This window comes from Typopeltis vanoorti, chromosome 3 (genome assembly GCF_054136105.1).
Source record: "Typopeltis vanoorti isolate ZY-2024b chromosome 3, IOZ_Tvanoo_1.0, whole genome shotgun sequence".
In the NCBI taxonomy this organism is placed as follows: Eukaryota; Metazoa; Arthropoda; class Arachnida; order Uropygi; family Thelyphonidae; genus Typopeltis; species Typopeltis vanoorti.
The window spans coordinates 94826532-94840021 of record NC_143551.1 but is presented as its reverse complement, the minus strand read 5'-3'; the positions used below and the strand labels follow the sequence as shown (position 1 = coordinate 94840021).

Sequence of the window (13490 nt, the reverse complement as noted above, 5' to 3'; positions counted from 1 at the left end):
GCATATTTTATTGTGTGGAGTTTCCATAGTCTTTACCCCCTTGCCCCACCTAGTACTAATGTATGATAGTTATTTTTTCTCATTTTTTAATGAAACTATACCAGCTTTTTACACTAATTTGATTCTTCAATAGTTAAAAATAAAATTGCTAATAAAATAATTAGCAATTCCAGCAAGCTTGCAATTTTTGTTTTGCTGATAACATATTTCTTCCACTTTGCACTTTTGAGTTTTTTTAATTGATTTTTTTTTATTTATTTGTTTATTTATTTTTGTGAATATTGACAGTATTTAGTAATGACAGTAGAGCATGAAACAGTTTTCAGCTTTACTAAATTTAGCTGTTCCAGTTTTTAGAACATTGTGCATTCTTGTATATTAATTTAGGGATGAAAAATATCTTTAGACTAAACTTCAAGCTGTGGACTTCAAACTTTAAACTAAGCTTACTGTCAAAGCTAAATAATTAGCCATTCTGGTTGGCTGAGTGACATGTATATCAAACCAATGCATAACAAGCTGTGGGTTTGAATTCAACTCTGGTGAGAATGGATATTTGAATGCTTCAGGTGGAATACGAATTTCATCACCTGGTGTGATACCACTGCCTTGCTTATTTGGAGGCCTGAAGTGTTTGCAAAAGCGTTATTTTATTCTCTTGATCAGGGCTCTGGAAAATATTTAAATATTTTTTTAAAAATAACTAATTTAAAAAACTTATAGTCCATCCACAGTACTCATATACTGTAGATTTAATATATATCAGTAAACTTCTTGTCGGGTGGAGTCATAAAATGCACCTTGTAAGTAGATAACTACCTGGATACAGAACATCTGAAGAATGCTGTTGGTATGGACCAAATTGTATTTTTTATTTATTTAAATCACATATGCAGTACATAAAGAAAAGCTTAAGTGATAAATTCATTGTTCTCTAATGATGATACTGGGTAGAAAACCAGTAAAATTATTAGTGAGTTTAATAAATGTATTTTTTCCTCTTGATGTTAGTTATACCATTAAGCTTTATTATGCACACATATGCAGTGTCAGATAGCATACTAATTGATATATTGTCCAGTTAATAAGGATCTTACCATTTTGGTTAGGAGAAACCAGAATGAGCAATGCTGGAACAACCTCAAACAAAATGAGAATAATCAACAGAAAAAAAAAAATTCAATCTAGTGGAGAAGTTATAATAATATGTTAAAGTAATTGACGTTACTGAAAACAGGTGTCTGGATTATATAAAAAGTAAATTAAAAAAAAAAAAAAAGTAAAATTAATAAATAATATTTTACTATCCATGGTAGTCATGCTATAGGTCTGCAACTTTTCGTGGGTGGGAGTTGTTTAAAAAAAAAAAAAAAAAAAACTGACCTCCATATAGCTGGTAATTACTTCTTAAAAGTAACTAAGGTAATTTATTCAAGGTAGTGATGAAGAAAATCAAGAGGCAGCTAGTAGCTGTAATATTAAATGCAAAACATAAAGATTAGCTTTTTGAATATCAACAACATCAAGTGGTGCAATATGACAGGCTTCAAATCTGGAAAATGTGACTTATTTGTGTCTGTGTCACTGAATGTACTTGTATTGAATTAGAAGAATTCTTTGTCATTAGCAAGGGCAGATTAGCTCTTATTGTTGACTTGAACACCTTATGGAATGAATTGCAAACCTACAGAAAATTTCTGTTAAAATGTGGAAAAAAGGAAGTGCTAATAATAATAATGAATACTTTTTTTAATTTTTATTTTATTTTAATCTTTTTTGTGTTACTTCCACCATTGAAATGTTATTGGCTAATTAATCTATGGCACATTTTGTATCATGGATGAGCTAAAAAAATTTTTTTCTATTTTTATAAATTTTATACATTATTTTGTATATTTAAAAAAATTTTTTTTTACAAGTCTGGAAATCCTGCTGTAGAGGCCAAACATAGAACTCCTTCAAGCCACTTTAAGTCTCCTCTAAGTGGGATGCGGTCTCACACCAGGCAATGAAATTCATCTCCCACCTAAAGACGATTGCAAACATCCATGCCCACATCTGGATTTGAACCTGCAGCCTGTTGGTTGGCTGAGTGGTTAGTGTAACCATTAACCACTCAGCCACTTTTTTGCTGGTACAAAAATTGAACTGCATGAGGTAAAGAGTACCTATACTTCAGTGAATTCAGAATATCTTACTTCAGTCACGAGGAATAATGTGCGCTACATAAGGTGATGAGAAAGGATTCTATGGGAAAAGAAGAGAATCTTATATCTTCAGAAAAAGGCCTTAACAAAGAAACTGACTATGAACATTTTGTTAGTCTAGTAAACTCTAAAGTATAAGTTTATTTTAAAAGGCCTTGGATCCAATTAATTTTGTAGTTTTGTGTAATTTTATTTGAAGTGTATATATTGTTTTTGTTTTATAAAATGTGTATATTTTGTATTTGGTCTTGAGTCAGTGATTTTTCGGATTCTGAAAGAAATAGTAAAAAGTCATTGCACCAATCGGAATTAAACTCTTGTGCATATAAATATAAACACTCAGAAATGAGAAATAATCGTTATAGAGAAAATCTTATAACAAATAACTACAGAGATCAAATCTGTTTATAACAAGTATATAGTGAATGTTGAAATAAGAAATGACCATTTAGTTTTGAGTAGGATAAAAATGAGTATTATGTTGAAAATATATATGAAACTTATAAAGAACCAAAGCTAGGCTTATAGTTGTTTTAAACTATTGTTTGTCATGAGATGCAGAAATCCTGTCTAGGCAAAAAAATTCTTCTCGTTGTTGCCATGAAATATGTTCAAAAGTTGTATTTTTCATAATTCAGCTCTTGTTTATATTTTATTGGTGATTAAGATTTAATGTTATGAACTGTTCAGAGACTGGTAGAAACACTTCTCAATGCCATAATCTCATGTATTTTTCATAAGTGCATTCCCATGTGCTTATGAAAAATAAAACAAAAGATTTTATATTATTGCAAAGAAGGTTTTTGCTCTCATAGGGTTTATTTGTTGTCTCTCCCCCTTTTCTTAATGAACCATGTGTTTAAACAACTATCATTAGTCATAACTATGAAACTTTAATTGCATAATAAGAAGCGAATATAAATTGGCATCAGTATGAAGAATGCCGTTATGAAATGCACCAGATATTTTCTTACTTTGTTTTAGTACTGCAGTCATCAACAGTTTATCTAACTATCCTGGATGGGTGACTAGTCATGTTCAGATCCATTTTTAAAGTTGAAAATGAAAACTTTTACAGATACTTTTATCCCTAGACTGCTAGGTGAGGTTGAAACATTTACAGAATGTTTATCCGTACCTTCTGCAAAAATTTACTATCACTTCCAAACACAAGAAGCTGCAATCCCTTGAGCAAATCAATACTATATGTGGACAGGAGAGAAAAGTAATCTGTTGATATTATTTTTGAAGTGTTAGAGATGAAGTGCTAGTCTTTTTTTTGGGGGAGGGGGGAGCAAAATTGTGTTTTGAAAGCATTAGGTGATTTGGGTATCACTCTCTGAAGGATGATATGGAAATCAGTGTTTATAGTTATAGTAGATAATCTAAAAAAAGCTTAATGTTTGTGCACTGCAAAGTTTGTCTTATGAGTAGGAGGAATGGAAAGTGCTGTCATCTACAAAAACTGAATAGTTTTTGAAGTCCATGGGAGATGGTCGTTTATGTATGAAGAAGAGGATGAATGAAACAAAAGCCATGAGAAACACCTGCATTAATAGGAAACTCTGAAGAGAAAACAAAGAACACCCTCCACCTTACAGTGGTGGGTGTTCTTTGTTGCAGCAAATGACCTGAAGAAAAAATTGGCAGTCCAGTTACAAAGGATGGAAAGTCAGACCATAAGATGTCACTTGCTGATAAACCATTTATAGAACCCTATCAAATTCCTTGGAAATGTCAAGTTCAGCTGTATAAGTTTCTCCAGATTTCCACATGTCAGAGAAGATGAGATTTTGCTACTGATCTTGACTGCAGAATCCATATTGGTTGCTGATTAGTTGATAGTTTTCTAGGTGTTGAAGTTGACTTGATGACTTTCTGTATTACTTTAGACAACACTCATGTGAGAGAACAGTAGGTCAACAGTTTTCTTGTACACACTAGTCTCTTTTTTTGAATCAGTTGTATACAGACTTGCTTACATGCTGAGTATAATATGGTGTAAACATGATAAAGGACATTGGTGCATCCAGGGAGGGGGCCAAGGGCCCTCTTCCCCCAAAAGAAAAAGGAAAAAAAGACAAAAAAAAATTTCCAAAAATCTTTTCCTAATTAAAATACTTTTTTTTTTTTTTTTTAAATTTATGTTGTGCTGTCTTCTATTTCTATACTACTTATGAATTAGTGGTCACATAAGGTGGGAATACCCTCTGGCTGTAGGGAATCATGGCCGTTGTGAACGCAATGTGAACGAAGTAGTGCTTGGGCGATACTTTGTTTGCCAGAGATCACGGGTATCATGCATTGGCGATCACTGCAGATGCTCAGTCATATGCAGTGCGTAGTGTGTATTCTCAAATTGTCTACAAGATTAAATCGTGAGTGCTCGTCCCCCCCCCCCCCAAAAAAAAAGATTAAATCTTGAGTACTCGGTCCCCTCCAAGATTAAATCCTGAGTGTGCCACTGATAAAGTATAATACGCATTAGTATAGGAGCATAATTCGTGTGATACGTGAACCAGAAGCCTTTTTGATATCCAGATTATTTAAAATTCTTCTGGTAGAGACCTAAGGATACATATGTTGTAGTGCTCCAGGTAAAGTTAGAGGTGATTTTCTTTGGTCATACATGTGAGTTGGATGAAAAATGATGCTGATCAGCTTATCTTTAGGTGATGATATTGCAATATTGACATCTGGATTAGAGAGAGAGAGAGACAGACAGGAGCATAGCTGGACAGAAATTGCACCTAATAGCTTTTGCAAGGGACCACAAGGCACAACTGCCATTGTTGCAACAGCAAGTTTCTAAACTTAGTCTTTTCAGACTTAGCATTGGAAGTTTGTTTTGCAAGTGTAGTGGACTTCAGTGTAGACTATGTGTGAAGCTAGAGTTTTTGTCTTAAGGCACTCAAGCCATCTGTTGAAAATCATGGTTTTGATTCTGAGTGGAAATTTTGAACTGAATTGGGAATGAAGACTCAATCCCTAGATGGACAATTTCTGTCATGGTTGCAAGTATCAGCATCTGGAGCAATATTCCCTGTTTTGCCAGTCCATGTGTGCAGCAGCCTGTATACTCACAGTAGTGAAAGTCACAAACTCTTAATTTGACAGCAACATTGGTGTTGCCATTTTAACACATTTGTCCAGCCACTCAAATTTAAATGAATTTACAGTTCTTTTCTGCTTTAACTTCAAGTGACACACTAAAACCATTGATGTAATATTTCTTATATTAATGTTGTCCTTTTTTGTCTAGCTGTCTGAAAAATTGTGAGCAGTAAATTAATTGGCTAAATCTGCATAGCTACAAAAATCCATTGTTTGCATGATTTCAAATGACTGTAGTCTCTAGGCACCCTAAATAAATATACCTCTACACTTGCTGAGTTGTAGAGGCATATTTGTACACTCCCCCAGTTGTATACTTCTGGTTACGACATATGGAAGTGAAAATTGACCAAGTTGAGGATTACCCAGAGATAAATGGAAAGATCATTACTCAGTATTACAATTCTAAATAGAAAGTGCAATACTTGAGTCAGATCTCAGACTAGGATGAGAGAGACATTATAACAGCCATTAAAAGATCCAAATAGCAATGGGCAGGTCCTCTTGCGAGAAGTGATATCCCAAAATGGACAAAGTTAATATCAGAATGGTATCCTGGAGATGGAAAGAGAACTGTGTGAAGACTAAAGATGCGGGAGATACTAAGTGGCATAGAAAGGCTCAAGAATGGAATGTATGGAGGACTTTGGGGAAGGCCTTCATTTAGCAGTGGACAGAAAATGGCTGCTGATGAAGTTGGAATGGGTTAGAGTAATATTGGAGTGGAGACATTGGAGAAATTACTAAATAAGTGACAAGTATGATTTATCACATAATTTGTATTTTAGTACATTCAAAAATTGACTGTAAATTAGAAATTCTGAAACCAAAAATTTTTTGTGTGCACAGGTTAAAGGGAACATTGATATCGACATTGGAAACGTTAGTCCTGTATGAGGTTTACCATGAGGAATGGCTACCTCATCTGTATACCTGAAGGAAATCTGGTTTAAAAAAAAGCTTGAGTTGGGTGAATTGAGAGGATTGTTAGCTATTCTGGTTGGTAAATGAACAATTTGCTTTAGATCACAACTTATAATAAATAGCTCAACATCTCTTCTAGTTTGGTTGTTGTTAATACTGGTTAATACACAATAAAGTCATCTTCCATCATATTCCATCAATCAATCATAGTTGGATTGTAGGAAATCAAGCTTTGAGAATAAAAATTTATCCATAATGGGCAGTAGTGGAGACAACATTTGATGAGACAAGGAAAATATTAAGCCACAAGGTCAAAAAAAAAAAAAAGGAGATTCAAGATTAAGCATACTCTCAACACATCACTAGCATATAAGCACAAGTTATCCTTGTGGTAGAAAGAATCGATGTGTAGTTTGGACAGTTCAAATGGACTGTCATTGTTGTAGATGTAATATAGGATTCATTTAAAATCAAATCAGGTTTAGATGCAGTAGATGTGATGTTGCACATAATTTTTTTTCATGAATTTGGAAGACATTCTTTTTTGGGATATTTTTTAAGGAAACTTGTTTCTTATTCTACATAGTGACACGATATACATAGGAGTTCGTCATTATGGTATTTAAGGTGAAGAGAATGAACAGGGGAACATGCAATGGGAAGAGATACTCTTAGACAAGTTGTCTATACAAGAGAGTATCCAGTCACCATTCCAAGTGTGAAAGAATTTTGTTTGAATAAAGTAATTTTTAAATTGTAGGAAAATCTTCTATGATATCATATCATGCCTTAATTTGTGGTAAAAAAATTAGCATCTAAATGTTTTTATTTTCATATAGCTACTTGAGTGCACTTGATAGGATTTCTCAGCCGAATTACATTCCAACACAGCAGGATGTTTTACGAACTAGAGTGAAAACAACAGGAATTGTTGAAACACACTTCACATTTAAAGGACTTCACTTCAAGTAAGTATTTTCTTAGCTATTGATTAGTATTCAGACACAGTAATCTCTGGATTATGTGACTCAATTAACTGGTTAATTTCTTTTGCAGGTATGATGGTTATATATATAATCATGTTAACTAGTAAATGGGATACAACAAATTATATGACATGGCTTTCTACTGGCATAATTCCATCTTTTGAACTACATTGTTAGTTTCACTCTTGGACTTAGAACCACAGCGATTGCACTGACTTGTTCTTGGCTATTTTTGAAATATTTATGGTTGTTTATACTCACTTTTAAATGTTTTCATTATATTTATTTTCTTATGTGAATCTGACCTATGAAAAGTTGTAAACCCATCATACACTAAGCTCAGGAACAACTAATGAACCTTATGAGAACAGGTTGAAGATTGTGGTTGCAGAAATTGGTTGATAGGCAGAAAAGGGGTGATATGATTGAGACATTCAAATTACTGAAGTGTTTCTATAAGATTAATTCAGAAGATATTTTTGAGAAGAGAACTAGGGGCCATCCATGGAAACTGGGCAAGGGTGTTAGAGCTAGGTTTTTTACTTGGAGAGTGGTGAATGAATGGAATAAGCTGCCAGAGTCTGTTGTGGGTGCCATGACTGTGAATGAGTTCAAGGCGAAGTATGATAGATACTGTATGAATGTTGAATAGTAGTTGTTCTTGACGTGGTGTTAGGGCCTCCCTCGATGAGTTTAAGGACTCCTTGGAGTTGCCTGTAATAATAATAGATAATCGGGGAACCATGTTCTAGAGACCAAACTTTGAACTTTTTCAAGCCACTTCATTCTTCCATTATGCAGTGTGATAGTTTCTCATTGGTTAACGAAAATCATCTACTATGCCATAGTGGGTTTCAAGCCTGCAGCTTGTTAGTTGGGAAGTGTGTTGTCCACTTGATCTACCAGGCCAATTTTCTTTATAATAGAAAAAAACAAACAAACTGTAAACACTAAGATCAGCTGCATCAGATAAGATACTCCAGAAGCCTGCTTGCTTTTCCACTTAAAATACATTGTGCAACACTACCATTACAGTAAGGTGCTTGTCTGTATATTTTTCTCCATTAACTTATTCATTATTCAGTTTTGAATTGTTTTAAAAACTATCTTAAAAAATCACATGTAGATGCTTTTTTACAAATAAGTTTACAAATGGAATGAAAACACAATCCTTACTGTTTTCATTCCATTAAACATCCAACATGTTTTAAAAAATGAAGGAACAAAATGCCTGAATTTTTGTTGAAAGTTTTTCGACTTGGTTATACTATAAATTGAAGATACCAATAAATTATATACTTGGTTTACTCCTTTATCCAAGTGTAAGCAAACAAAGTGTGCCCCTGAAGTATTTTCAGGACTGGCGCAACTCGTGGAAAAGGTGGTATTGACTTCACATCACTTGCCTTAGTATCCCATAATGCAGAGCACATATGGGAAGGGTCACTACCCAGACCAGTTTAGACCTTTGTTGAGGTCTCATCAGTGAGAGCCAGACTCAGAAGTGATACCAAGGTTGAAGTAATGCAGTAGGTCATACTATCATTGATATCATTGGTAACACTGCTGATGGTATATATGAAGAACCAAAAGGTTTGAATTTTTGTGTAATGTCTGGAAGCCAGGAGGATACTTTTTAAGCAAGTTTTTTTAATTTTTTAACTTGTGTTTTTGTGAGATCGTGTTCTATTGGGATGTAGGTAGAGTGATCTCGGAGGATAATCTCCATTTTTCAATTATATGAATTTTATTAATTACTGCTCAGTAATTTTCTGAGAACAGTGAGTTGGCTGGATGATAAATTACTTTTTTGGAGGTGATGACTGGGCGAGGATATTGGCAACGTTAAGTCTGATGTTATGTTATAGGCATTTCCGGCGTAAAGCGACAGATTCCGCGTTCAATGTTATACATTATATCTGGTAATGGCACAACTTCTTGAAGTTTACTCTTGAGCATGCCAATAGTGGAAGAATGAAAAGATAGAAGATTAAAAACTGAACAAAATATCTCATATTGGGATGCAAAGAGGAAGCTAGCTTCCACCACAACAACTGTTCTGAAATCATCTCTGCTGAGAAGGTGGCAGTTAAGAAAATATCAAAAGCAATACAAGTGCACTTGTATTGCACCATTTGATAATTTCAACATAACTGAATGTTATGATCATGAGTGCTTCTGTTTAGAGTCCATTAATTACCAATAGTGATGGTCTCACTCCCGTAACACTGCTAAATCTTGCCAAATGAGAACTACCTCTCAAAGAAATTATGGCAAGGGCCATAATTTCTTAATAGCCCTTAAGAAAAACCAACAGACATTCCCAAAGAAATATGGATACTTCTCTAGCCACTGAATATATATACTAAACACAAGAACTGATTCTGACTCATGTGATGATGTATTAAACATTTCTCCAGAGAAGGAGAGGGTAACTATGGCTGTCCATGCTTTCAAGAATTAAATTACAAACACAGGCCAGACACAGTAAGTCTCAGCCTCTCAGAAATCTGATAATTCTACGAAGGAAAGAATAAAGAAATTGTTACATTGGACCTATCGTGGATTCCACCGAAATATCAAGTATATCAAGCTACTTTTGCAGAAACATAAGTCTATTTTTTTTTGTCTGCAGGAGACATACTTAACCTAGTGGAAACTCAACAAGTATTTCATTATTATTCATAAAGACAGAACTAGAGATGCATTTACTCATAGAGGGGGCTATCCTTGTCGACATCCATATTCCTTGCCAGTGTCCATCCAGCTTAACACTGCTTTACAGGTGGTAGCCATTCACTTGTCAGTTGCAGTTACTATAGTGCAGCATTTGCAGTATAGGATATGATGCAACTGCCTCAGCCTATACTTTTGATTTTACTGGAAACACTACTTTAATGCTAACATGAATGGGTGAGACCATATTGTGAGGTATTCATAACATCATCAAATTCCTAAATGGACCCTCAGGGGAGGGTGCAGTGTACAAGATAATTATAACACTACTACATGAAAAATAATTATAACACTACTACATTACTAACTTCTGATCAACAATTTTCCTCCAAATGAATCTTATCTGTCAAGATTCCAATATTATCAGATCTTATATTTCTGTCTTTTAAGGCACTTTTTGCTGTATCAATCTATCAATGTCTTAGCCTTCATCTGGATCTTTTCCCCAACCTGGCAAAGAATACTTGTTTTGTTAATCTTTCCTCTCCCATTCTGTTTGTGACCATACCACTTGAGATTACCTCTACTAATACATTCCTGAATGCTAATAATGGCAAGTTCTTTTCTAATATCCTCATTTTTGATGTGATACTGCCATTGATGTCATCTATTCACTCCACTAATCTTTCTCAGAATTCTCATATCAGAAGTTTCCCATCTTTGATCAAGTGTTTTATCTCTAACCCAGCTCTCAGATTCATAAGTTAAAATGGATATGATAAAATGGCACCATCTTATATGCAGCTACTTCTGCAGACCTTCAGCCCAACGGCCAAGAACACCTACTTAGCCCGCTAGAGGGCACCATCAGGACTGTTAGGAGAACAATAGCTTCATCTTATCATTCCCAGTTTCTGTGTTGTAGTGCCTACATGCACGTAACTTTTTTGTAAGTTCCTTTAGAAAATGGCAATGTGACATTGCCGAAATATCGGAAAATATTTATTAAAGTTTAATTTAATTTATATTCTTAACTATGTTGTTCTATTCCTTAAGTGTTTTAATAATTATATGCAGCTAATTTAGTGTTTTGATTAATTTCTTTCTTATTCCATATAAATTTATTCAGCTGACTTCCTATCATACCAGCTTTACTAATTCTGTTTATTTCCATATTTAATTTACCATCTTCACTAAAAATTGTGCCTAAATAGCTGAAATGTTTTACTTGTTCTATAGGTTCACCATTCAGGATATAGTTAATGTTTTCACTGTTTCAGCCTGTGTTCATTGTCTTTGTCTTTTTATTGCTGAATTTTCATACCAAATTTATTACAAGTTATTCAATTTAGTCAGGGAATCTTGCAGACTTATACTGGATTTATTCAGAAGTATAACATCTGCATAAAGAGCTTAGATTAACATCGCTAATTTTGATATCAGATTTAATACTACTTTCTTTCATAATGTGATCCATATAGATAATGAATGAGTAGAGATATTGTGCACCCTTGTTGCACACCTGAGTTTACCTCAAACTATCTTCCTTGTCTAAGCTTTTTCAATAGCCTCCAGAATATTTTCCCATCTTCCTGATATTTATTTTCTACGTTCTTACAAACATCTTCTCATAACTTTTGTTTAGCTAGCTTTACACAGTGCTTTGCTTTCTTACATTTTGCTCTGTATTCTCTAAAAGCACAAGCTGACTTGTCAGGAACTTTCAATATGCTTTCTTCTTTTCCTTCACTGCCTCTTTAACCATTGAGGACTGGTTATGCCTCAGTAACACAGTTCTTCGTTACTGCTGATTGACATACTGGACATAATGTATCTCTATCCTGCAATGTTTTAATCATGCCTATCTTTTGTAATGGATGGTGTGAAGCAGCATGTAAAAATGTTGTACTTGCGGTAGGTTTCTGTATACTGTAAAGTACAATCTTTTTTTCTTCTTTATTTTGACAGAGATATAAAGGAACGGTAATTCTTGTCTTCCAGTTTAAGATTAAACCGTATATTGGGATGCAAGCTGTTCAGATAGTCTTTAAAACGAACTGTCATCCATTGTTCCTGACCAGATAAAAGAGGCTGGAGATAGGGAGAAATCCATGACAAATCCTTTTTGTTTCCAGTTGTCCTGAAATATGAAAAGAGTGTTTTCCATACAGTGTTTAAATAGTCTTATAAACAAAACAAAAATATCATTATGTAATGTATCCTTTGGTTACATTACATAATGATATTTTTGTTATTTGGTCAGGAATAATGGATGACTTAATTCATTTCAAAGACTATCTGAACAGCTTGCATCCCAATATAAAATTCACTCTTGAACTGGAAGATGACAAAAAATTACTGTTCCTTGATATCCTTGTCGAAATAAATGGAAAAAAAAAAAGCAGAAAAAATATAGTCTTTTTCAATATACAGAAAACCTACCACAACTGCAAGATTTTTGTGCCACTTCACACCATCCATTTCCATTATAGAAGATAGGCATGATTAAAACATTGTAAGATAGATATACAATATATCTAGTACATCAGTCAATAGTAATGAAGACTTTCCCTACCTGAGGCTTAACTTCGCTTTCAATGGTTTTGAACCCAAGATGATCAACAAAATTCTTAATATACATCAGCAACATCTTCCCATCATATTATATTCATGGCATTATACCATTCCTGAATGCTGTAAATGTCTGAAATATGGGCATGTCCATGGCTCAATCATCTTTAATCAAAATAAAATTAAATAAAATCTGTTAATATCTTTTATTCCCTTATAGAGACTAGGCAAGGCTACTGGTAACCAATCAGAGATAGCTGGCCAAAAACTATCACTAATTATAATTGGCATTCAGTGAAGAGATGTCAGCTAGAAATGCCATCTCGTGGTCCCTGAACCTTGTGATTATATTATCAACTATACTTCACGCTATTATGAAATAGTGTGAAGTATAGTTGATTTCCTTGAGTTTATGAGATGAAAATCCTGAATTAAAAAATTTTTTTTTCATTTTTCAGCCAGTATTGTATTTCATTTTTCCTACTATTTTTTTGCACAGCTTCATTGTTTGTTTCATTTCTGAGGAACAACTGTTGTCATTCCTAAGGCCCTCATTTTTGAAATATTCCTTTTATTATTTGTGAAATTTTCAGCTTCTCTAAGCTTAGTTTGATGAGTAAAAGATATATTTTTATATATAGACACACTTCTGTGTCGCAGTATATTGTTAACATGTATATATTTATCATGTATATGCATGTACATGGGTACTTATACATAGGTACACTCCTTTCTGGCAGTGCTTGTATTTAAAAAAATTAAAAATAACAATGTCTCTTTGCAATCTCTTTGTGGGACTTCGTTGCCCTTGTCTACTATAGAATATGTCCAGAAACTTTTGGATCATTCTTTTGTGTGTGTGCACGCACGCACGCACTTTTTCCCTCTGCTTCTATTGCAGCAATCCTCTGTGTTACCTTCACCACCTTTGCAATATGTCCCCTGAATTTCAGGTTTCTATCAATCATCAACCCCAGATCTCTTGTCTCCCCTACTTCCTCCAGTACAACTA

The 13490-nt window shown here is 34.0% G+C and overlaps 1 protein-coding gene across 1 annotated transcript in view; it reads left to right on the top strand.

Moving 5' to 3' along the window:
- Positions 1–13490, top strand: part of Galphai (G protein alpha i subunit) — a 167096-nt gene that overhangs the window by 126308 nt on the left and 27298 nt on the right. The window contains exon 5 of the mRNA XM_090415818.1: positions 7085–7213. Coding sequence (XP_090271944.1) covers positions 7085–7213 — 129 coding nt within the window. The remainder of the gene's footprint in view (positions 1–7084; positions 7214–13490) is intronic.